The 23,829-nt window shown below is 43.9% G+C and overlaps 7 protein-coding genes across 9 annotated transcripts in view; 1 reads left to right on the plus strand and 6 right to left on the minus strand.

The window, feature by feature from the left end:
• Positions 1–18: 18 nt before the first annotated feature.
• LOC126578543 (putative uncharacterized protein DDB_G0271982) lies at positions 19–4,036 on the minus strand. The gene is made up of 5 exons (XM_050241220.1): positions 3,691–4,036; positions 2,425–2,510; positions 2,272–2,314; positions 2,079–2,175; positions 19–1,279 (listed from the first exon to the last, which is right to left on the minus strand). Exons 1-5 carry the CDS (start codon positions 3,752–3,754, stop codon positions 1,084–1,086), a joined length of 486 nt encoding a protein of 161 aa, XP_050097177.1. The 5' UTR covers positions 3,755–4,036; the 3' UTR covers positions 19–1,083.
• A 1,388-nt stretch (positions 4,037–5,424) lies between these two features.
• Positions 5,425–6,364, plus strand: LOC126576481 (uncharacterized). Its single transcript, XM_050237761.1, has 3 exons — positions 5,425–5,488; positions 5,553–5,717; positions 5,818–6,364. Exons 1-3 carry the CDS (start codon positions 5,425–5,427, stop codon positions 5,919–5,921), a joined length of 333 nt encoding a protein of 110 aa, XP_050093718.1. The 3' UTR covers positions 5,922–6,364.
• LOC126576480 (translocating chain-associated membrane protein 1) lies at positions 6,066–8,592 on the minus strand. The gene is made up of 5 exons (XM_050237760.1): positions 8,139–8,592; positions 7,729–7,917; positions 7,326–7,657; positions 7,148–7,257; positions 6,066–7,029 (listed from the first exon to the last, which is right to left on the minus strand). Exons 1-5 carry the CDS (start codon positions 8,274–8,276, stop codon positions 6,659–6,661), a joined length of 1,140 nt encoding a protein of 379 aa, XP_050093717.1. The 5' UTR covers positions 8,277–8,592; the 3' UTR covers positions 6,066–6,658.
• Positions 8,593–10,618: 2,026 nt separating this feature from the next.
• Positions 10,619–13,085, minus strand: LOC126575417 (intraflagellar transport protein 74 homolog). The gene is made up of 5 exons (XM_050236104.1): positions 12,799–13,085; positions 12,598–12,712; positions 11,527–12,502; positions 10,946–11,466; positions 10,619–10,880 (listed from the first exon to the last, which is right to left on the minus strand). The coding sequence occupies exons 1-5, from the start codon at positions 12,957–12,959 to the stop codon at positions 10,776–10,778; spliced, it is 1,878 nt and encodes a 625-aa protein (XP_050092061.1). The 5' UTR covers positions 12,960–13,085; the 3' UTR covers positions 10,619–10,775.
• Positions 13,086–13,897: 812 nt separating this feature from the next.
• On the minus strand, positions 13,898–17,563 carry LOC126576177 (3-hydroxykynurenine transaminase). 2 transcript variants are annotated; one of them, XM_050237343.1, is made up of 5 exons: positions 17,349–17,563; positions 14,861–15,533; positions 14,686–14,781; positions 14,361–14,609; positions 13,898–14,281 (listed from the first exon to the last, which is right to left on the minus strand). In XM_050237343.1, exons 2-5 carry the CDS (start codon positions 15,526–15,528, stop codon positions 14,104–14,106), a joined length of 1,191 nt encoding a protein of 396 aa, XP_050093300.1. In that variant the 5' UTR covers positions 15,529–15,533; positions 17,349–17,563; the 3' UTR covers positions 13,898–14,103. The 2 variants fall into 2 exon arrangements, with proteins under 2 accessions (XP_050093300.1, XP_050093299.1); XM_050237342.1 differs by lacking the exon at positions 17,349–17,563 and adding an exon at positions 16,619–16,728.
• A 600-nt stretch (positions 17,564–18,163) lies between these two features.
• Positions 18,164–19,355, minus strand: LOC126575203 (putative eggshell protein). Its single transcript, XM_050235780.1, has one exon. The coding sequence runs from the start codon at positions 18,985–18,987 to the stop codon at positions 18,274–18,276; it is 714 nt and encodes a 237-aa protein (XP_050091737.1). The 5' UTR covers positions 18,988–19,355; the 3' UTR covers positions 18,164–18,273.
• A 1,481-nt stretch (positions 19,356–20,836) lies between these two features.
• LOC126575286 (exostosin-1) overlaps positions 20,837–23,829 on the minus strand; it is a 43,119-nt gene continuing 40,126 nt past the window's right edge. For both annotated transcript variants that reach the window (XM_050235912.1, XM_050235911.1), the window contains exon 12: positions 20,837–23,829. This exon is cut by the window's right edge and continues 1,291 nt beyond it. The gene's annotated coding sequence lies outside the window, so the exon portion shown is untranslated.

Below are 23,829 nucleotides of genomic sequence, written 5' to 3' on the forward strand. Positions count from 1 at the left end.
ATGGTTTAACCCACATTTTTTATACACCTACCGATTGTTTGAAAGTTATTATATGACACACCAATCAGCAATTTTCACGCCGATTTTCAACTTCAGCACGCTAACTAATTAAAAATTATTTGAATTTCACAAAAACACGACAAATAACGGTGAAAAAGCTTTGCTTCATACCAGGCTCCGTTTTTTCCAAAAAAAAAAATCGTTGTTCAAGAGTCGAAGTTTATCGTGTCATGAAAAGTACGGGACTCATATTTTTGAAGTGTTGATCTCTTCAAGTGTATAACATTTACTTGGTGGCTAATAAATGTTCACGTAAAATGATCAAGATCATCATTTTGTTCCACTGCAAAATGCTCGCAAAAAGGGAAAATGTTCAAACTAACCAAAAACCTATCTATGGATTCTGCAGAAGCTCCTTAACTATTCAATTTCCTTTTTACATCTCTGATGACGATTTTTATTGGAGAATGCCTCCTCAAAATTGATGACATTGCTGAGATGTTTATAAATCGTTTTTGAAAACCTTGATCTAATATTCTTCTAAAGTTGTAGTTCAATGTGAATGCTATATTCAGAAGAAAAAAATCGCAAAAACCTTCATTTTTTAGCCCCAGCTCCAGCATCATCTTAAGATTTGATTTTAATATTATTCAAAATTCCTGAGATATTGAGGAGCAGCTTGCGAGATGGTACTGCTTTAATCATCAACGATTAGAGGATCCGAAGTCCAATTATCATTTGTTGATCATAATTTGTTTTTAATAGTTCGGCATAATAAATAAACCTTCGTTCTTACCGAGTTAATTTATTATTTCTATATCCTTATCGCACATTTCACTACGGTTCACTCAGAATGTGTTCCGCCGGTAATAGTACAAAATACACGCAAACGCACACGCATTTTTTAAAACGATGGACGAATAAAAGAAGTGAGGTGATTTACAACGATGCTTAGCATAATACAGACAGTAGAGTCGCTGGTGATACTGGTTTCGGGCTATTTAAGGATTAAGAGCAACCATTTTCGATGTGATCTTTGCGGATACATCTTTACGTTCCGGCCGCCGATCGATCGCCGGTCGCTTAGTTTCTCTTGTTGTTGTTGTTGTTGTTGTTTTTGTTGTTGTTGTTGGACTGCGTGTGCGTCGTCACCTTGCCGTCCTTGTCGACAAGATGAGTCATGTGGGTGACGTGTCCGTTGTGCGATGAGAACGTGTTAATGGTGGCGGCCGGCGCAGATTGTCCGTTTTCGTCGAAACGATTGTTCAATCCTCCGGGACTGTAAATGATAAAACAGAATCCAATCAAGAACGGCGTACAACTGAATGCTGCATCTCTGCTAAAATAATCTTCATTAAAGTTTATCAAACAAACTCCTATTCGTATTCTTGATTATGAACTCATACAGGTAATCTTCCAACAGCAAACTCTAGCGCACAATAGCATTTCAGATCATGATCATGGTACTTTCATGGGGAAACTCGCCAGGGCACATGGCTGATGGATCGTCCCGTAATTACATGACCGCTTGAGCGCATGAACCAGTACATAATACTGATGATAAAGGAAAGCGGCATGCGGACGAAAGCAGGGGAGAGATATTTATGTTCAGGCGCTACTCTGTTGGCTAGCGTGACTGTATGTGATAGTTCCCTGTGTCCGATTTAACGGTAGATCTGGGCTCATCCTGCTGCATAGCTATAAATAGCACGCTCCGGGAAAAAGCAATTGTTTTGAAAAATGATGGCCTCTCGTAAGAGCATCTTGCAATTGCACGAAGCCCTGATGTATAATCTTCTGGGAAAGCTGAGTGCAATTCGATTATGTGTGGCTAGGAATAAAGGGATGACCTCAGCATCGGCAGCGTAGCCTTGCGCCGCCTTGAGATAAGATCAGCTTTATGCCTTCTTCAATCTATCAGTAACTACCAAGGCGTCGTTAGTGGCAATGAGCGAACACAGGAAACGGAGTTAATAGCCACGTGCTGCAGCCGCCGCTGCTCCTGTTGGTGTGCTGGTTGTTTTCCGAAATGAGCTACTAATAAAAAATAAAACGACCTGCCTGCCCTACAAACTTACCCTCCGCTGGTGATGGAAACGGACTGGAAGTTACCACCTTGGCCGGGTTGAGGGAACGGAATGGCAGGGAAGTTAATCGGGAAGCCAAAGTTGGGAACTGATGCAGTAATGAAACAAAGAAATATTGACCATCAGCATTGAAAAATAGAAAGGATATGATGGCCTATAATAAGGCCAAGCAGCACTCTCTTACCGATTGGTGACTGAGCAGATCGTCGAGCACGATGGAAAATTTGCTGTTGAATGGCGGAATAAAACACAAAATAAAGTTAAATACACACATCAGCAAAGCAAATCAACGGGAAATGGAGTTGTAAATGGAAATTTCTCAAGGTCCTCTACTCACCGGAACACTGTCAATGTAGATAAGCGGTGATTTGTAGCCGTTCTCATCGATCGTATAGTACGCTTTCGGGATGTAAAAACCAGTTTCTGGAAATGGACGAGTATTCATGATTAACAAAGAGTTTTTGTTGTTTCCGATCCGGCTCAAGAGGTGACCGCGGATGCTCGCAAGCGTAGGTTGTATCTTGGAGGCTGGCAAAGGCAAACACTAGCAAAGGCATTGGTAACATAAGCAGTAACCTCGTCTGCTGCCAGATCCCGGACTGGACATTGAAAGACCAAACAACAGAAAGATTAACCCCAAAACAAGGTGACGAAGGTTGAGTACAGGAATACAAGTAATCTCAGTGTATTAGCGATGCATATGAGATCTGTTGCACAATTCATATGATATTGTGGTTTTTAGCAACAATCTGACGAAAAAGGAACTGTTTACGTAACCGACCCAACCGGCCAATTCAACCGACCAAAAGCAGATTGCCGAAAAGGCAAAAGGCGTTCGCCAAAAAGGACAGAATTATGCAACAAGAAAGTCGTTACCCTTTACGCCAAAGGCGTTATTGTAAGAAAAAAAACCCAACAAAGGACCACCGGGGCAATCTGTTGTGAAATGAACTACAATAAAATGTATAAAAGGATGAGCATTCTATTTGATGATTCATGAGACAATTATTGCGCTTCCCTTTTCATTCTCTCAATTTTGTGCTTGTGTTTCGCAAACTCCACTGAATGCCTGTCTATGTTTGCTGACACACGGTCCATCCCAGCGACTGATCGCGGAAGAATGCTCGATTAACATTGAAATGTTTATCAACGATATGTGGAGTGGAAGGAGTTAATTTGAGACGGCTTTATATATAACGCCATGTATGATGCAGTCGAACTGGTTGCCACCGGTTTTGCGTTGTGGGGATTTAGAGTTTTCTTCCATCTCTGTCACGAGCAGTCTACGAAGCTCTTCTTCAGGGGTTTTTTTTCGAGTGTGTTTCGTTCGAGTGCGGCCAACGGTTGAAGGATGGGACTAGGTGAGTAAGGGGAACAAACAAAGCAGTATCTGCCCCAAAAGACCTGTTGTTGGTAAATGTGTACAGAACAGAAAACCGGATTTTATTTCCGTCGTTCAGCGAATGACTAAGGTCAGCGTAGAGGCGATTTCATCATTAAACTCTATGAAACAACTGGGATCGTAATAAAGAGACACATTCTTCGCATACAAGACGAGCAAGGCAAACGTTGGAGAACATAATTTTGTTTCAATTTTGCTTACCTGCATGCACCGAGATCATCGCGATCGACAGCGCCAGCACTACTCCGACGATGTAACGATTCATGATGAAATGAGGCTTATATCGATCACCAGAACGATCACTGAGTCTTATCACTTGCGCTCGCGCACCTAATCACTGGCTAGCACACACGCTATCAAATAAATGACCGAAGGTCAAGATCACTGAACACACACAAACACACACGCAGAGAATCGCTATCCGCGATACACAAAAACTACACCCTCGGCGAAGATGCTCTTCGGGGCAGAGATACGGGATGAATGGCGAAACCGGCGTAGTTGCAAGAAACTTTATACATTTCAACACCACCACCTTACATTGATCGCGTGGCGGCAAGCAGAGGATAGCGGAAATCGTGGTCGTCAGACTGTGTGGTGTGCCTCTTTTGCGCTAGGCTCTCGCGCCAGACGTTCGCCAGAGCACGAGAGCGTTGGTCTCCATCACATCACCGAAACGACGATTCCGGGAATCGCAGAAGTCGTCGTGTCATGCGGATGCTCCAACATGTATCCACCACATGCGAGCATCGGCCGAATTGGGAAGGGGGGCTGATCGTACACCTTCTGGCCTGCTGGTGGAACGATCGTAACTTCCATCTCTGGAGCTAGTCTCAGGGGCCGCGTGTGCGCCTGTATTCGTACACTTGAACCTGATTTCTTGGGTTTCTTTTGTCGTTTTTGACCATTGGTGGGGTTGCTTGTGTGGAAGCATTTTCGCTTCTTCTTCGGCCTCGGCTCCATCTTATGCAGCATCAGGTTGCAGGCATTAGCCAAATTCATGCAATTCTTCAGCCGACTAAACTACTACAGCAGGTTGCGGTTCCGGTAGACATCATAAACATATGTTCAGCGACGGCCAACGGCTTTGGACTCTGTTATTTGCACATAAACCACGCATAGATGAATCGAACCGGCGGTGTATGGCAACGAGTGGCTGACTTTTCTCTCAAAATTCAGCCCCTAGGAATTCTGATTCCCACCAATGCCATTTAGCTTAACTGTTTCTAGGATTCATATGCTTATGCTCCCATTCGCCAATGCAAGCAGCTCGTTCGTTTACTGCCGGAGAATAATCGTTTTTTTTTGTTCGCTGAAAACTGGAATATTCATTTGCGGATGAAGGAATACTACATACTTTCACTAAAAATATCTTTTTGGCGTGACGATGCAATTACTTCAGGAATCTAAAACGCCCGTCATATAAATACTGGACACTTTTTTGCTTATATGCCCCAGAAAGACTGCACTTTGATATCTGAGCAAAAGCGACGAACCTGTTTTCGTGTTCAACCTGATGCAGAGATAAACTCTCTGGTATATGGTCAAATTAAAAACCTTATTTTAATCTGCATTCATTTGCATAACATATAAGCAAAATTAAGTAGTTTGTCGAGTATTGTTGCAAATAAGCTAAACTTAGAAGGTTTAGTTAAACAAAGTTGATTCGGTCAATGACGAATGTGAAATGGTCGGTGCTTCCGAGAGAATCGTTAAAATGAGATTGTGGTGCATGGAACGAACTGGAATTACCGCATGTTACTGATAACGAAAATGGTTGTTTGTGTTTATTCTGCTATCGGGGATTCGGGGACGATTCGGGAGCATACATACTGATTACCGTACGGGTAGGGAATTTCGTTAGAGAATTCTGAGCACGTTCATGTTGATACGTGGACAGCGATTGGTGCTTCAGTTGAGATTTACAGTCGAACCATGAAGTGTGCATCCATTTTCTTGCTGGTCGCTGGTCTATTGGTAGTCAGCACAACAACTGACGGTGAGAACCTAGTGACCGCAAAGGAGAAAGAGGTTTTTGAACGATTTCGGTCCCTCTTAAACAGGTCGGCCAGCGGATGGCCATCGTTTGTTGGATACCTTACAACGTGTACGCAGACAGCAAGGTCCGGTGAATTATGGCTTTCCTACCTTCCCTCCCGCCTGGGGAAATGCGCAAGGATTCGGCCAAAGCAGTCTATTCAGTCGGGGTGATTTTGACGCGATGCCAGGTGTGCTACACATTCTTACATAGCCCATGATTGTTCATCGAAAGCTATGAATGATTATGATATACTCAGTAATCACCACTGTCTTATATTGTTTCCGCAGATATTCCCCAGATAAAGCAGGGCCACACGTGGGCCTCCAGAAGCTGCGTTATTGACAAAAATGGAAAGCAAAAGTGCGTTGAAAAGCATGGCGATAAGCCGTGAGAGGACAGCGACGTTGAAGTGCGAGCACAAAGGTTATCATTGACGAATCGCGTAATAAACATGAATGTACTCTACGAAAACAACTTCCACGGATCATTACAGAGAGCAATTTTTCGGATATGTAAAATTACACACTTTTTCCGCTATTTTTATGTAAGAATTACCTGTATTAGAGTGAACAAAACAAAAAAAAATGCGGATCTTATACAGAACATTTGATAGACGGTTGGAACGTAAATAGATTAACACGATGCGCAACTCCCAGAACGCTTCATTCGTCTCTAATGGAAGATTATCTTTAAGATAAATGCACTCCCCGCATACCCGGGTAGCTGGATGGGTATAAGGGGAAAGAGACGGTCGAAGGCTTCTGGCTTGTACGGACTGAGTGATCTTATAAGACGCGGAAAAAAGGATGAAAAAAATCGCAAATTCATCTGCACGATTGAAAGGCAAAAACTAGCGAAATAAGTGTGTAATACGATCGCCACGCAAAACGAAGACGCCAATACGTGTAGGCCGTTGCGCCCTGCCACAGAGACAGCCATCGTCAGACTGTGCGACTACCCGTAGCATGAACTTATCCTTTTTGTCGGTTTTGTTCCTGTGGCGGTGTTTTGTTCATCCTTCCCTGTTGCACCTGTAGTATTACGTATTGTTCTTCAAAAGGAAGCGAAGCGAGCGGTAAAACGATGGATGGAGAAATACGGCTTCACGGTCGACAGGCGTGGGGGCCGTTACTTGACTTTCACCTTGCGCACTTTGCCACTGTTGTTGGCACTACCGCTGGCGGTCGGTGAGGACGGTGCGGAGTTTTGGTCGGCTTCCGGCAGATCGCTCTCCTTCTTTTTCTGTTTTTTCGGTTTTTCAGTCTTGTTTGCCCCGACCGTCACCTTAGTGCGCTCTTCCGAGGAGCTTTCCCGCTTTGTGCGGAGCACGTTCGAAATGAAGTCGAAAATCAGGTATCCCTGCAGCCCGAATACCATCGAAAGCATGAGGGCGCGCGTGGTTTGCGTAATGTTATCGATGCTGTAGAACAGCGTAAGGAAGGCCAATACCATCGTGGCGAAACGGGTTAGGATAAACAGCACATTGTGGATCAGTCGCACTGGAAAGAGAAGGAACAGAGAAACGGTTAACCATTTGCATTGACTGTGGCCACCTTGAAAAAAGTGAAAGGGAGTTGCCCCGGCATCTAGCGACGTGGCACGAGCCGGGCGACTTACGTTTTACGAACTTTTCCTCTTTATCAAAAATGTTAATCAACTGGAACGAGTGCGAGATAAACTCACAGAAGTAGTGCAGTGTCAGTAGGACCAGGGCAATGCGCTGGAAGCTGTAGGGGAAAGGGGAAAAGCGATTAGTGGAAAGGATGCCTTAACCGCTGTTATCATTGCGCTTTACCCTAAGAAGTAGGCAGTGCCGATGACAAACAGACCACCGAGCGCATGCTGGATTTTGGGTTTCTGCTCATCTCGCTTCACCTTCTGGAAGTATAGCTCCGGCAGCATGTGAGCGTAGTACGCCAGCTGAATGATGAAGAACAGCTTGTGCAGGAAGATCATCGGGTGCTCCGGATAGCCTTCCCACAGTCGCTGCAAGTTGCCAAAGTACTGCTCACGCACGATCAGGTCCAGCCCCCAGAGGAAGGACATCGCGTAGAACACCACTAGCTGGCCGGATTCGTTGAAGCGTGACAGTTTGAATTTGGATAAATGCAGCTTTTTCGAAATTTTCTACAAAAAAAAAACGACGAGTGATTAGAGGAGAGGTGTCCAGAAGGACGACTGCAGCAGTCACCACTTACATCCAGCGCGTACTCCTGCAGGACCGCGTGCATGATAATGCAGATGAGCGTGTAGAAAAACACGGCACAGGCATCCTTCCAGCCGGACGTATACAAGTACTGGACGCCCATCGGGTTCTCCTGTGTTGGATCGGCTCCGGATACATTGTGGCGTAAGGCAATAAAGGTGCTAGCTAGTGACTGTGTCGGCTGTTGGGGAAGCGGAAACCAAAGGGATGAAAGGGATTAAATCATTGCGTCACGGTCCAGAAGACACACGCGTTTGAAAGTCACTACGTGGCACTTTTGCTGTAAGCGTGTCCTAGGTCGCCAAGGGGGGTAGCGAAGAGCGGCAAAATCAGCACGTATCACCAATCGGATGGACCACAATGATGCTCTTCTGCATGATACAGCCAAGAACGCTGCCTTACCTGAAGCATAATTCCCACGACGAAGATCATCGCGAAGCACGAGACGATGTCCGCATGGTTTTGAATAACGAACTCATGGCTGAAGAAGGGAGGATTTTTGTTGGAAGACTTCCTTCCCATGCCCGGTTTGATGGCCATCGTGTTCTAAATTCGATTCCCGGCTAAACACCCGGCTGCTGCTGCTGCTGCTGATGTGGCCGCGTGCCGGAACACCAAAATCCGGCAAAGAGGAACAGGTAACCCGGCAACTCTTGACCGAGCCAGAAACAACGATCACACACGATTCCCAGGGAATCTATTCCGGCAAAACGTTAACAACGCGGGAAGAAGGGCCGATAGGTTTATTGTGCGTTAAGACCCGCTTTTAACTTTTAACCACTAAGCTTCGCAGGTTTTTGTGTTTTTGTTGCGTTTTAGCTCTTCAAACAAACAACGACGTGGTGAGTTGTCACTCCCGATTTCTCCACGTCCGCGCCCAACAAACACACACCCACACACCCGCTGGAGCGCGGTCGTATAAAAGGAGGTTAAACTGCTTTATGCGCTTCCTAGCGGCCTTTAACGAAACCAAAACAAAACCGACTGTAGACGACTGTAGCCGACTGTAGACGACTGTAGCCGGCTTTCAAATCGTTTTAGAAAACAAACACGGAAATGAAGTGAAAATCGTGAAAATAGTGGTTTTCCGGTAAATTAAAGATGAAGAGAGGCGTTCCATCGAGAGGGGTAATTTCATTCGTTTCATTTAATGGGTTTTAGGTCTGGATGGCGAAACGGCAAGCCGGCAAGGACAGCTGATAAGCCGGGGATAAGGATACGCTGAGCGTCGTGTATGAATTGCTCCCCGGAACAGGAGCCAGTAAATGGTGAGTCGATACGAAAATCCGGGACCAAGCGGAAGCGCCTTTCCCCAGATTCTATCCAAGGACTGACCCGAAGGAGAACAGCCAGCACCAGAAACGGAATTCATGATCGGTGAACTGAAAAAGACAAACATTGGCTAGACGGAAGCATCATGAGGATCGCGACCAGCGGTGTATCCTGTTCCACCAACTATGCATTAACTATGCTCCCTTTCCGGTTCAATCTTCACCACGATCCACCCGACGCTCGGAGATCATCTTGTTGGGCTCATCATCTCGATCGTGAACAGAAAGGATCTCCATCTCTAACAAGCTATCAACGACGTCGCCAGGAAGGAATCTCGACAGTAATTCGGATCCTATCACAAAGGACAAAGGACAACAACTCCGGTGCAAACAGCATTCCCATTTTAAAGCGGTACGCTTCCTTCATCTCCTTCAACACACGTTGCCGGAACGTCTCCGACGCCCCAATGTTGGTCTCAAGGCGTCGGATGTCCCTGCTTCTCACCCGTCCCTGTACTCGTCTCTGTTCGCATCAAGGCCGCGAAACGCCGCCGATTTGAACGGAACGTTACATCCATTCCGGAGGTTTGAAGCATTCGCACGGCAACGCGTTGGAAAAGTGTGTGCTTCTTGCCAGCAGGGGCCATCAAATGGAACAAAGTAAGAGGATCATCACGACAGTGGAGCGGAAGAGAGCCGGTTACCAGAGGTCGGTGGAGAACCCGCAGGCGCTTTCACAGCGACCACAACCACGGCCAGAACCGGATTCGGAATCGGAATCGGAACAGGCCACAATTTTTCAAGAGTACCACGAAGACTGTTCCCACCAGCTCCTCCGAGTGGATTCATCAAACACACCATGAGAGAGGCAACGAACTGGAATACGATCATTGCGGATGGCGTGCGGAATCGCGCAATCCTTCAGAGGCCGCTCTTAAGGAGCACATGGCGACAGCACGCAAGCACGGTACGTAATCACTTCCGCTCATGCGTTACATCGTTCGTGTCACATTCAACGATGGCGATGATATCCTGCGTACAGCGGTGCATTATCAGAACGGTGCGGAAAAAGAGCACAAGCAGTCCGGCGAGGAGGACCAAGAACAGCGGTCATAAAGAATCCGAAGGACATGAACGATATGAAGAACCAAGACAGGGAGGAAGAACAGGAGCAGCAGTGATACTGTTCTTTTGCTTTAGTATAGCATTCGCTGTAGACCGGAGCTAATAATGATTGTAGGTCAGTGGCCACCCTTTCCCTCCCCTCCCGGTTCCTTTCCCGGAGTTTTGTAATTAAATGTATCCGATTCATTCTACTCTGGAGTTCAAGCCGTTTGTGTATCTTTTATATTTAAGAGGAAATACTCAGTTAGCGCTTTTCTGCTTTGGCGGTATTATTTGAATGGTATTTATTGACCGTGAAAATTATCAGCAAATTGCTGCAATACCTAACAACACTCGTTGTTTCATAGAGCCAAGGTCACAATAAATGAATTCCACAAACAGTTTAACAATCCTCACGGCATTCGTTCGCATCACCGTAGTTTGCTGTAAAAACTTGTTCGTACACATTTTTTTTGATAAATGAATGCTATTCGATTTGTAGACGATATTATTTTTTATTGCTCTTATTTACACGCATGATCACTTTTAGAAACTGTGCAGCGTAAAAACGTAAAACAGTGTTACAATGATCATCAAATCAAAAACAAACTCTATTCAGTGGGATGTTTCTGGATAAATTAAACTGAAAAGGATTGAAATGATCTTACATCAAACGGGTAACTCCAGCATCCAATTCTGTACACAGCATTTGGTTGTGTTGATCCACCAGTTTGTTTGCCTCGGTACGCATTGTAGAGTAATTGTGGTCCTGTAAATAGGATGGTTTTAACTAATATTTGTACTTCCTCACTACTTCCGGAATGCATTGCAAACCTGCTCCATTTGCTCGACGTCTTCTTGGAGTGTCTTATTGCCTTTCATTAGATCAACAAGCTTGTCTTCAAGATGCGAAATTTGACGATAGGTTTCATTGCTCTTGAGATTGATTTTAAGCTCTTGATTCCTATTGCGTGCCTCCTCCACAACGTTATCGGTTACGCGTTTCTTATCTTCCAGCTCCTGCAGCACTGAGGTCAGCTCATTCATTTTGACGATCGCCTCCGATCGCGGAACCTCCAAATTGGAGTATCTTTGAATGTTACTAAGGACATCGGTTTCTTCCTGTCGAAGTGTATTAACCTGCTGCAGGGTACGATTTTCGAGTATCTGCAATTGTTTCAGGTGAATCCCCAACTTTTTATACTCCTTAATAAGACCCGAGTGGGAGTTTAGATCGTTCTTTGATATGAATCCACTTCCATCCAGTTTTTCTTCGTTTAAATTCTTCATGTTGATTCCTTGCAGGGTAATTTGCTCGATGGCATAGGTTATCTGATTTTTCAGTTTTTCAATATCTGAAACAGAAACATTTTACAATCAAATAGTGATTACTATATAGAACAAAAAATCCTTACTATTTTTCTCCAGTTCCATATTTCTTTTGAAACTGTCCATGAACGTCGACATTAACTCGTCTCGCTTTTTCAGCTCTTTGTACTTTATGTGACGCTCGGAGTTGCCCTCTTCGAGATCCTGCTCGACCTGCTGCAACATTTCCTTCTTCTCATTAAGTTGATCTTCGATGATCTTCTGTTGCTTTCCAATACTGGCCAGGCTATGGTTATTTGAGCGCACTTCAGCGATCAACTTTTCCCGCTCTTGTGCTGGCGATAGGCGATGGTTTTCCTCATCACGCATCGCATTTCTTTTGGCCACCAGCTCTTTCAACTTGGATTTCAACCGGTGCGCGTCGGATCTGGTTTGGGAGTTCATAATTAACGTTGTGAGCCGTTCCTTCTGCTTCTCTATTTCACTGATTTGGCTGTGGTAGAGAGTGTTCTGCTTTCTAAGACTTTCCGACGCAGCTTGCAGCTCACGATACTTGCGTTGGCCATCTTCTGGGAGCGAATTGATCATTTCGTTGACTTTATTTTTCTCTTTCTCTGTTTCCTTCTCTAAATCACGATTTTCCGAATCCTTCAGTTGGCGTTGCTTAAAAATCAGCTCCAACTGTTCCTGCACGTGCTCATTGCGTTCACGCAGGGCAGCAGTTTCGTTTAACAAATGCTGTCTAGTCATACCAGAGCTAAAGTTGTCTAGTGACAAATTCATTGATGTGAGCGTAGACTGCAGGTTTGTTAACTCTTTGGCCGCTTCTTTTACCCGTTTTTCATAGATTTTACGGGCAGAACGCTCACGATCAAGTACTTTTTTCTCCTTCATAAGCTTATCAGTTTCTTGATTGATTTCCTGAATTTTGCTTTGCAGCAATGCCTGCCAGTACCTTTTGTCTTTAATCTGACGATTACCTCCGGTAGCCGTCCCAAGTCTCCCATAAGACGTAGAAAGCCCACTAATGCCATGCTGCGTGATGGGCCTATCAGTCATACGCTGAAAAAGAGGTTTTAATGCGAACATATTGGGGTAAATAGTGGATTAGCCGCTTGGGATGGTAAACCAGAGAATGGGAAATAATCGATACGTACATTTCCAACGCTCCCCAATGCCGTTCCAATCCGTTGCGATGTCGCAGAACTCATCGCTATAACATTATGTGCCGCCAAACGACTAGCCGTTCCGCTTCGTCTTGCAGAGGGAGGTCTTGCAACGAAACGGATTAATGAAACAATTCCGAAAACCATCCTTTATTGTAGATCTAAACAATTATTCTACCTAGCATTACTCACTTCATTGCGGTTCCCGGTCTTACTATCGGAGCTGGACTAGAAGTTGAGGAATCGTTGTTAATGGTCATGCTTGGGTCATTTCGATTTGAACCAACACCGCGTCGCGATGCAGGACGCTCAGAGGACCCTATTTCTGAAGAGTTATTATTGAAATCTTCCATGGAAATGACTTTTTCTTTGATAATATAAAGGCAAACTTTAAAACTGGAATCCTGCACACCACCACTCCACGCAGAGCAACGGAAAACGATGTTTTGAAGTCTGTTTCCTAGGTAACGAATGAACTTTGCTGTATGTCGGAGGGTCGGTCGTGTGACCGCGCAGGCTCATTTAAAAGATTCAAGCTGAAAAAGGTATAATAACTAAACAAGAAGGAATGTATTATGAGGAGACAGAGGTTGCAGTTTCGATAGCGTGTGAATATCCCGGATGCTTATACAGCATCGGAGTTAAAAATACTCCATGATGATATCCTGATCCCGGTCATTTACAGCTAAATTGATGAACATCCGTCGATAGGTACCTACCAATACAATATACTCGATACAATCGCTTTGTCATATACCAATCACTCCTGGAAAAGCATTAATTGTGTAGATTGCATTTGAACAGGCAAAACATAACTTGTCCTCAAAAAAAAAACATTTCTATGAAAAATTTGATTTTGTGCAGAATTATCCGAGCCATGCAGGAAAATACTTTTCATTGGTGTGAGAGTACTTTCTTGAGCAGAAAAAAAAGTCTCAAATACGTAAGACAAATTCTGGCTAATTGGTTCAATAGTTTTAGAGATATTATGAGACATACAGAAAAATAGAAATTATTTTCCATTTTACAGGACACATTGAAGAGTTTTGGTGAACTACAGTAGCAGTAGTATAGTTTCAGACTCCTAGAAGTATAGTTTACTCGATATACGTAGAAAGGAAAAAAATCAAGGAGACATTTACATATTACAGCTATTACGTATTGTGAGTTGTACCCCGGTGTTATTTTATTGTTAAGGAAACAAAGATAATGAAATCGGTGCTCTGTTCATTTCCGCAGCTTGAACACCTAATACCATTTTACGGATGGGCGATAACATAAACAACAACCATTGTGGTGTTATTGACAAAGAGTGTATTTCAGTTTAGCTTACCAGGATTCATTTTATCAGATAGTGGCCTTGTATAAGTAACAATCGCTTGTAGTAACGTTAGTAGCGCCTGCGCTGAGGATCTCCAGCCGCGGATCTCTCATACGCAATTGTGCATGCGTACGAATCGAATACCGAAATTGGTAGTCTTACTTTTATCAGACTACTTAATGATAGCCGTTGCTTTCCTCAAACACGTAGTTGGGATGAGTAGCTTTGAGCGATTCCTTTAATCCGTAGAGGTAGAATTGGATTTTCTGTACGGTGGAACATTCACCCATTATTCCAACGCGCCATGCTTTGCCAAACGTGGGTCCCAGGCCACCTTGGACCTCAAGCGAAAAACTGTTGAGAAAGAAAAGAAAAACGAAGAACCGTTGATGATCGTTGCGCGATCGTTTGAAACCAGCCACCGGATACTCACTTGTTCATTGCGTACTGGGAAACCTTCCACCAATCGACACCCTTGGGAATCATGATGCCGGTAACTGTAGGTAGCCGGTGTCGGGGATCTTTGACGAATATTTCCAGTCCCATCTTGCCCAGCCCTTCGTACAGCACCTCGGCGCATTCCATGCGACGCTTGATCTGCTTTTCCAGGCCTTCTTCCGCGATCTGTGCCAATGCTTCTCGGAGTGCGAATATCAGATTGGACGCTACGGTGTGGTGATACCTGTGTTTGCACAACGAAGGTAAGATCAAGTGTCAAGTAAAAAAATGTACCTTTTGGTCCGTTCACCGTTTCCTACCGTTTGGGTTCATCGTAGCAGCCCCAATAGTTGCCGAGCAGCAGCAAATCCCAATAAAACACTTTGGATTTTGTGCGTCTGTTTCTTATCACCTCACTGGAAGAAATAATAGACCAAGCGTTGCACGTGAGCTGCCGTCCTGACTTATCGCAAGCGCTTACGCGCGTACACTTACAGTGCTTTCGGGCTGATGGAAATGGGTGTAATGCCGGGCGGGGCACCGAGGACCTTTTGGGCACCCGTGTACACCGCATCGATTTCCCATTTGTCCATGTAGAATGGCACACCGCAGAGCGAAGCGACGGCATCTACTATCAGCAGACAGTTGTGACGATGACAGAGGTTTCCGACACCTTCGAGTGGTTGGAGCAACCCGCTCGATGAGTCACCGTGGGTCAGGAACAGACATTTGGGCTGATGCAGTTCAATAGCGCGAGCCAGCGTCTCCAGGCTGAACGGACGATCCGGTGGTCCTTCGATCGTTCGCACATCGGCACCATAACGTCCGGCCATCTCGACGGCTCGTTCTGCCCAAATTCCATTGACGGCAATCAGCACCCGGTCGCCGTCCTCGAGCAGATTGCACAGCAGAGACTCCATGGCGGCGTGAGCTGATCCGCTGACGCACATTGTCGCCCGATTCTCCGTTTGGAAGATATACCGCAGTCCGTCTTTGATGTCGTCCATCGTACGGAAAAGTTCGGAATGGAAATTGCTCAGCACGGTGTTTGTCATGGCGGTTAGTACCCGCTTCGAACAGTTCGACGGGCCCGGGCCCATCATAATTTTGTCCGGGATGATCAAAGGGGTGCTTAATGAAGCGGGCGGTGGCGTGAACTTCATTGTATCTGCGGAACGATAAGGCCCGATTAGAGTGTCTGTTCTGTTCTAGTTGAAACGCATCAACCGAACAGTTAATTAATATTCCGAAGCAAGCAAGTTCATTAACATTCCATTGATTTCCCGTTGCGCGTTAGTTAATGATTTGGGTGCGGAACGGTTGTTCACGCCGATAACTGAAAACGTCACTCTAATCAAAAGCGTCTGATTTAGCGTCGTAACTAAAGGAGAAGTTGAACCAATTATTTTGTTGCTGATTGTAGCGCCAAGATAATGGTACAGCTCGTAGCTTGTAGCCAAAAATGCGATGAAAAAAAAAAAACCACTAGACATTGCATTAGCGTACTCATTAACACTCGTACATCAAGCGCCCTGGAATAATCAGCAATGTCTCTCATCACGTAAGCTCAATTAAAATGTTTGTGAACTCATCCTGGGCGGTAGCAATACCGATTGAAACTCATTAAATTTGAGTGTTTTTACCGATGATTTTCTTGTGCTTGCAGGATGCTCATGAGTCAAGGGTAAGGCAGGTAGTCTGTAAAGCTGAGCGCTATAAGTGGATCAAACACAACGAGTCAACCACAAACCAGCACCAAAACAGTCAAAGACAATGAATAGTAGACTCCGTAAATTTTCCACTTCAAACAGCGACGATCGTTGCTCGTTTTATCTGCATACGAAACAAAGCCTTGACGTTGCAATCGATACATCCTGTTTAGTCGATGCTACTCGAAAGAGGCAAGAACGTAGTTTCCCGCAGTACTAAGCTAGTTGAAGTGGGTCAATTAATATTACACGTTGTACTTGAAACTTTTAAGCCCATAGATAATGCACCTGTGTTGGAGATGCAGTCGGAATAATTCCCGTGTAAATAGTCTATACACTTGAACTGTGGAATAAAAACAGTTCAGTTCAGTTGATCTTCCACTTGCACTTTTGAACAGAGAATACACATTTTAACACACACGTGCACAATCTTACTAACTTATTAAATATGTGTGAATTTAGTATATTCACACTCGTCGATCAACTCTCGTCGTTGGTTAGCAATACCGACTGTGTCGCTAATGTAACAAAAATAATGCTTTACCTTTTCTAAATCCTGAGCTGTACATTTCCAACAGGTTGTTCAACTTCACGTGCAAATTAACGTGTGTACTCTTTTGGACTATTCTTCTCTACCTAAAACGCCACAACCGCTCCGATTGACGTGTTCAAGCAAAGTGGTCAACGATCCAAATCGTGCTACGTATACTACTCGCTGGAGGATGCTGCTGATTGTAACACCCCTGTATTGTCAGCTCACGAATGTCCGTACGAAACATAAAAAGCAGGATTGATTTGAGATAATTCTATTTGAGAGGGAAGTACCCGCTACATAAAGGCGGGGGGGGGGGGGGGTGGCTAGCTACACGAGCGCACACTCATTATCAGTACCTTTTTTTTCTCCTTTCGAAGTTTTTTAGCAACAAAAACCATGGCCTTTTTTTATTCTTGCTCACTAGATCGAAAGCTACTTGTTGTTGATCTGCTTCTAAAGAACCGAATCCGCGCCCCCGGGGGGGCATCTCTTCGCGTTTGAGACACAATCTGTTCTTTTTTTCATTGTGGGAAGCGTACACAGCGTCGCAGCGAGATTGGAGCTATATGATGCTGCTGATTCTGCTTCGGTGCGACCGGAAGAATAGATCGGACGGTAAAAAAAATAAACCGAAGATAGCGACCGTGATGCAGCGAATGCTTATGAAAGAATGATAATTGCTACAATCATGGAATATTGGAGCACATTTTCTGAATACAAAGACGAATGCTAATATTACCGGATTAATTAGAAGTGACTCGTCGCCGTGGTCGTCGTCGTCGTCGTCGGTCCAAATTATGACACCAGGAAGCACTATACCACTACAAGCAGTACCGATTTGTTTTCTCCTCTGAATAGTTTGCAAACAGCTGTGATGTACGGGGAAGCACCTGTGTAAGGTGAGCTGGCACCTGACTGACCTGCACTGCCGGTCTCAGTTAACTGACGACTTTTACTGTCGCGTTCAAGTAGCCAACCCACGGCGGCTTAAGTACGTAATGGTAATACCACACTTTTCAGAGAAATGGTCGGATGGATTACCGAGTGACAGCTCACTCCTTCACTACTTGCTCCCCGATGCCAACAACCTGTACCCACGTAGAGCTAACGGGACACCAATTAGATAGCTTCGTTGGGGTCGATCAATAAGTTTGACAAAGCGAACCGAACTAGACCGAACGCTATCGCTGCTGGTGGTCCCATAATCACCGAAATCGATGACAGGTGTTTGAGTTTTTGGATTGATTTTATCACACGGCTTCAATCCAAACCGAAACGTGCCAGTTGCAATGAAGTGGCAACACTATCGGTCATCGAAAATCTTTCCACACGCGCAACATCCTATCTGCGCGCATCAAGGTGGCACCACGTCTTCGCTGTATTATCAGCTGTGTCCAGAAATGTGTTTGGGTTCTCAGGTCCATGCCGTGTTTTTCCGAGATATATTTATATGTGTATAATAACTATAAAAAAACAGATCTGCAACAAGAAATCTAGGATCATCATCTATTTTATGCTTCTCGCTTCCAGTAAAATAATCTCCAACTATTTGATTAACATTGATCTATACGGTTTATTATGAAATTGTTATAATGTAGAAATTGTGCTAACAATGCGATTCCATTCCAGGACGCCCCTTGGACCCACGCGGTGACCGACCCACATCAATGCTTGCCATCTCCCTTCTTGAAGCCGTGTTCACTGCCTCCCGATTTGCCACCTTTCTTGCCATAGCTGTCCTTGTGCGAATGGTGCGAGTCGTGGCCATGCTTGTGCTTCCAGCCCTTGTGCTCATCATCGAAATGGCCCTTATCGGTGTGGCCCTTCTTGGCGTATTTATCCTCCTTGTGCGCAGACTCGTGATGACCTCCCTTTTTGTGATCTCCACCGGCCTTCTTGTGGAACTCGTTGAAATCACCGAACTTCTTGTGGTGGCCCTCCTTATGGTGATCGTCGTAGAACTTGTGCTCCTTGTGGTAGTCGTCCTTGTGCGACTTGTGGTGATAACCGGTAGTTTTCGAGCCCTTCTTGTGGCCCTTCTTGTGGCCCTTTTTGCCATGCTTCGAGCCCTTCTTCTCCTCGTGATGCTTCTTGTAGTGATCACCCTCATCGTGGCTTTCCTTCTTGTGGCCACCTTCCTCCCCGTAGTGCGACTCGTGCTCCTCCTTGCCCTTGCTGCCCTTTTCCGATTTCTCTAGCCCGTGCTTCTTCTCGTATCCCTTATCACCCTTATCACCTTTCTTCGAATGATGATCGCCACCGTGTTCACTGCCGCCGCTCTCCTCAAACGCACTTTCTTTCTTCTTCTCGTGCCCATTAGTCACCGTCACCAGCAGCGCGAAGGCGAACAAGAGCCCGAGAATCCACACTTTTCTCATTTTCTTTTTCTGTCGTCGGACGGATGCGACCGGAAATTACACTGACGCACACTTCTTTTTCTTTTCTTATTGCGGCCCTGAGGCTTTGCACAAAATGGACACTAGTGTTTCAAGATGCGATAATGCGAGGTGTACCGTTGAAGTGTTGCTATCGGTTTGATACTCTTAACTTCTTTTGGCGTATTTATATCTATGCAAAATAACTACTGAAGTGTAACGTCTTCTCCTTCCACCGGTTCATTGCAAATGCAACCGCCGACAGCAACACGCCTGGCAGCAATTTCTGTCGATTTGTTTCGGCCCCAAACCTAAACCAGCACTTGCTCAAGCAAAGAAAATGGCTAGCAAAAATGTCCACCTGAGATTTGGTCAACACAGATAGCCAAAAGGAAAAGAGAGAAATAAAGGCTACGGATGAATAGGAGAGTGATCGACAGGCCAAATGTAAGTGTGGTGACCAACGACTGCGGTCACAACGACTGCTGCGGCTCTTGGACTTGCTGCTGGTGGTAGATGCAGATGGAGAAAAAATGTGTTGAATTATTTCAAAGTAAAAGCATTGTTTCTGTTTAAGTGAAGCAACATGCAGAGTTTGAATAATGTTACACAGTCTGATCTATGCCCAAAACCATCACTTTACCGCCAACCAACGCAGGGATCACACAACACTATACGGAAAATATTGTGTTAGTTACATCCAGAATAGAAACGAGCCTCGAGTCAAAATATTGTGTTATGTAACGTTGCAAATGAAGAGGTCAATCTCGTTTACCTTAACTCATCCTACGGATCCCACTATTTGATTGTTACAGCGGGAATTTGGAGTCGTTTCAATGTTGGATGTCATCGATTATCGATACACTTGGTTCCACTTCGCACATCACTGGCGTGTTCAATCTAATTTCCATTGTCAGTGTTGGCCAATCGAAAGCAACCGAAATGCTCATTTTCTTTCCGTATTTCGGTGGTTGATATGGTTTCATTACATTTCATGGTCTGGTGGACAAGCTCAGATTGCCCAAGTGCGCGACTGAGCAATCTACTCGATCGTGACATGCGAACCATGCGAACAGAGATCGATCAGTGATCGAGTCGGCAAGAAAGGTTTTTCTTAATGTTGCGTGATCAGCGGTTGAGGGTCACATTCCCAAAAAATCAGTGACAAACCCAAAGACAGCTTTCAGGTTTGGTTTTGTGAAGAATTTGCTGTTTAAATGGAAAACGTGATAATTACGGGATACTGTGTATTGGTCTTGCTGAAGATCTTTGGTAAGTGAATCATCACGTAATAGATTGTGCCTTTTGCCAGAATCTCGGCAAGATCCTAAGCATTAATGGATTCGAAAAGTAACTAAAGAAATAAATGAATATGAAAAATCGAGGTTAGGCCAAGCCGCGGTCGGAATACTAATTTGTTAAATGTTGCTCGGTGTGTTTTTATAGCCAAATAGTATGTATAAAATGTTTGAATGAAATATTAGTGGATTCTATACATTCAGGCAGTATACGCGATAGTTACTCCCTTTTATGTTACATTGTAAATAATAAGACAAAAAATTAAACTTGCATACTTTACCGCTTCTAGATAATCATACAACAGCACAGTTCGATAAGAGTACCATTCTTTGCGACGGATGCTGGTTGGTGAAAGCTGGCTACTTCTAGCTGGCTTCTAGAGAAAAGCTTTATTAATTCAAACTACATGAGGCAAAACAAGAGTTGTACCATGAAATTGAATACTAATAAGGAAATATGAAATAGTAATAGAAAAATAAGGAATATTCATAGAGCATGATGTATTAAAACACACACTGAACCATTGTTTAAAAATTAATCCATAATAATTTATTCGATCCATCTCGATTACTTCCTTCGCTTACTTCAACAATGCAATCGACGCAAATTTCGCAATCGTTTGAGCGCTTCTGCTCAAATACGTCCTTCTCACTGTTCATCCCACTATCACTCCTGGTGCATCGTTTGCATTTGATTAAATGTAGATGCAAACACACATGCCTTATTCCATATCCTTGGACTATTCGGTTGTGTTGGGCCGTTTCTTTAACCGATGAACTGTAATATCCAAAGTCACGTTTCTGCTCATTTCGTAATATTACACAAACGCGTTTCTGGTGGGATTGCAGGTCGGGCATTACAATCCCTTGCTATTCAATGCGATCAGGCGTTTCTAGTTTGTTCCATCCCGTTTGAAGTGATTATGTGAATGTGGAATCTATGCGTGTGTCTAATCATAGCCTTTTTTTGCGAATCTAAAAAAAAACCTGCTCTACTACGATTGAAGGCTGGTTGCCGGTTTGCGTCGTTTATTTATATTGGGCGCGTGGCTCTAATCATCAGGCCAATCACATCCCAGCGACAACAGAGTTAACCTTATTATTAGTAATAGATTTTTTGCTTGCTGGTCGCATCCTCCATTTTCTATGTTGTTAAGGCCGACGGTTAACATCGCACGCGCCACCAAACGGATGTTTAGCAAATACCATCGGAGTGGACTAATGTGGAATGGCACGCTTCGATTGGACTGGTGCTAGGTGCTTGGTGGTACAAATGATGATTGTTGCTAATAATGAATTGATTAAATGATTCCTTCATGTATTAGTTGCGAGCGTGTGTTTTGTGTAATTGTTCTATCTACAACTATTGTTTGATAACCAAGCGTTTGTAGAAAGAGCTCTAACTTTGGTTCCAGATTAATCTTGATTTATTTTTTACGTTAAATCATTCATTATGGTGACATAACAACATACTTGCTGTGGACAATCGATCGCATACAGATCGCTAACTTCAAAATTGGAATGAATGCAATCATCAGGACAGGAGGGAGATTAAGGCTGCTATATTTCATGAGTCGAACGAGGATGCGTGCAATGCCAAAGTGACCGACTAATCAGCAAATTAAATGATCCATGAAGTTACACATGAATTGGAAATTATCATGACCATTAGCAACTTAAGAGCTCATCATCACTGGGAACACATGCATTTGTATATGAAGAAGCGTAGGAATAGCTGTTCTGTATTCTAAGAATTGATTCGGTCTCCCTGCTTTCACCGTCGGATTCTACATGTTTTACAATCGGAATTGGAGAGTGCATGTTTCCAACAGTTCACTAGTTGAGGTTCACCAAGATAAACTGCTAATATGCACCCATTCCATTCCAAATAGACATTGCAACGGAGAGTTGTTGAGTGCAGAATTATGCATCAACGTCATGAATTTGAAATCTTTTCATCAATATTGCACGCATGGAACAGCACTATTGCGAAGTACGGCATAATTTGTTATATCACAATGTAAGTTGTTCCCAGGGGCTGAGAGTGAGGGTAGCGGGGCCGTATTTGGCGAATAAATATACGGGGTCGCCCCGACTGAACGAGAAAAAAACAATGTAAGTTGGAGCTGGCTTAGCCAAACTGTTGGATACCAACAAATTATCGTACAGCTGGCCCAAGATAAATATGCGTGTTTACAGCAAAGAATAAATACACAATAAGGGGTTTACATTCGGTTATATAAATGTATGTGTACTTTTTCGCCATAACAGACAAATCATGAAATATTGAGCGGTTCGTGTGATGTACCAGATTTTTTTGCACGTTAGCAACCTTTCGTCCGTCCCATATTTCACGAAAGGAATTCAAAAAAATCCTATCCAATCTTGATGAAGATGAGGGTGATTAATCGATCGAGCGGAGAGTAGTTCTCTATTTCTCTATCATCACTCTTTGCTTTTGATCACAACTTCAATCGACGAAGCTGACCGAATTTACTAGTTAAGAGTTACGAGTACATCTTGTTCCTTCTAACATTCAACCGAAAGAGAAATTCAAGATATGGTACTGATTTCGTTAGCAGTTTGTTTTTTAGATATTCCATTGCATTCATTCATGTAATGCTAATGTTTGCTGCAGTTCTCATTCTTCATTCTTCAACGGAAGCATCGCACCAGCACCATCTAGTGCCCCTCGTTTAAGTTCCTTCCGTTTCGGGTTTGTCTTATAAAACGCTTCTGATTTTTCAGCTGAATCTGAAATCGACCACAGTTCATCGGGGAAGACGACTCAATTGCCAAAAACTGCTTGTAGTTTTTATTGTAATTTTCCTACTACTCTCCCTTTTTTGTTGGGCCTCTATCAAATATTCGGATTGCGTAGCATTCATCTAATCATGTCATTTTCAGCCGTTTCTATTTTCCGCTCCTTTTGACACACGCTCTTTGTTTTTCTTTCATTTTCGCGCTTCCGCTTTCTTTATAAGTTACTGTCAACGTTTTAAAGTTAAACACAAAAACACACTTACCAATCAATCGTATCAAACGGTACTAGTTAAATATTATTTCTCTGTCTTTTCTCCAATTTCCATGCTTCGTACCGAGATATTATAACCTTTGACCACGTCATATATTGGCCATGATTACTTGCCATGAAAATAGACACAATCTTGCCGATATTCGCCTCTTCAAGCATTGGTTATCGTATCGTTATCGTGCTTTTTGTTTCTCCAAAGAACACCACGATCTATTCTTATTTGCTGATTCTATTTTGTTTATTATCTAAACCTTCGTTTAAAACTTAACATATGGCCGCTTTATGCATTTTCCTTACTCGCCAGTCTCTGTTGGCGTTATGCGTACTTTGCAAGAACGTTTTTTTTCTTTTAGGGATGTTTCAAGCGTTCGGAAACGCGTATAAAATCATTGAATTTAAAGTACATGTACATATCTCAAATATCTCGGGACACCAATTCCAAATGGCCTGGATTGCTTTTCTCGGTTGACATTGATAGGCGAGAGCGCACCAGCTTGGCTGAGTTGAACTGTT

Source organism: Anopheles aquasalis, chromosome 3 (assembly GCF_943734665.1).
Source record: "Anopheles aquasalis chromosome 3, idAnoAquaMG_Q_19, whole genome shotgun sequence".
Taxonomy (NCBI): Eukaryota; Metazoa; Arthropoda; class Insecta; order Diptera; family Culicidae; genus Anopheles; species Anopheles aquasalis.

Excerpts from the sequence above, each read along its gene's own strand:
- LOC126575203 (XM_050235780.1), bottom strand. The coding sequence starts at position 18,987 with ATGAGAAAAGTGTGGATTCTCGGGCTCTTGTTCGCCTTCGCGCTGCTG.
- LOC126576481 (XM_050237761.1), top strand. The coding sequence starts at position 5,425 with ATGAAGTGTGCATCCATTTTCTTGCTGGTCGCTGGTCTATTGGTAGTC. Across the intron at positions 5,489-5,552 it reads AGTCAGCACAACAACTGACG|GTCGGCCAGCGGATGGCCAT; the intron begins GTGAGAACCTAG and ends CCTCTTAAACAG. Across the intron at positions 5,718-5,817 it reads TGATTTTGACGCGATGCCAG|ATATTCCCCAGATAAAGCAG; the intron begins GTGTGCTACACA and ends TTGTTTCCGCAG.
- LOC126578543 (XM_050241220.1), bottom strand. The coding sequence starts at position 3,754 with ATGAATCGTTACATCGTCGGAGTAGTGCTGGCGCTGTCGATCGCGATG. Across the intron at positions 2,511-3,690 it reads GATGATCTCGGTGCATGCAG|AAACTGGTTTTTACATCCCG; the intron begins GTAAGCAAAATT and ends GTCCATTTCCAG. Across the intron at positions 1,280-2,078 it reads GTTTCCATCACCAGCGGAGG|TCCCGGAGGATTGAACAATC; the intron begins GTAAGTTTGTAG and ends TATCATTTACAG.
- LOC126576480 (XM_050237760.1), bottom strand. The coding sequence starts at position 8,276 with ATGGCCATCAAACCGGGCATGGGAAGGAAGTCTTCCAACAAAAATCCT. Across the intron at positions 7,918-8,138 it reads TCGTGGGAATTATGCTTCAG|CCGACACAGTCACTAGCTAG; the intron begins GTAAGGCAGCGT and ends CTTCCCCAACAG. Across the intron at positions 7,658-7,728 it reads TGCAGGAGTACGCGCTGGAT|AAAATTTCGAAAAAGCTGCA; the intron begins GTAAGTGGTGAC and ends TTTTTTTTGTAG.
- LOC126575417 (XM_050236104.1), bottom strand. The coding sequence starts at position 12,959 with ATGGAAGATTTCAATAATAACTCTTCAGAAATAGGGTCCTCTGAGCGT. Across the intron at positions 11,467-11,526 it reads TATGGAACTGGAGAAAAATA|ATATTGAAAAACTGAAAAAT; the intron begins GTAAGGATTTTT and ends TTTCTGTTTCAG. Across the intron at positions 10,881-10,945 it reads ACGTCGAGCAAATGGAGCAG|GACCACAATTACTCTACAAT; the intron begins GTTTGCAATGCA and ends TCCTATTTACAG.
- LOC126576177 (XM_050237342.1), bottom strand. The coding sequence starts at position 16,643 with ATGTACAGCTCAGGATTTAGAAAAG. Across the intron at positions 15,534-16,618 it reads CAGCTCAGGATTTAGAAAAG|ATACAATGAAGTTCACGCCA; the intron begins GTAAAGCATTAT and ends ATCGTTCCGCAG. Across the intron at positions 14,610-14,685 it reads TGCTACGATGAACCCAAACG|GTATCACCACACCGTAGCGT; the intron begins GTAGGAAACGGT and ends GTGCAAACACAG.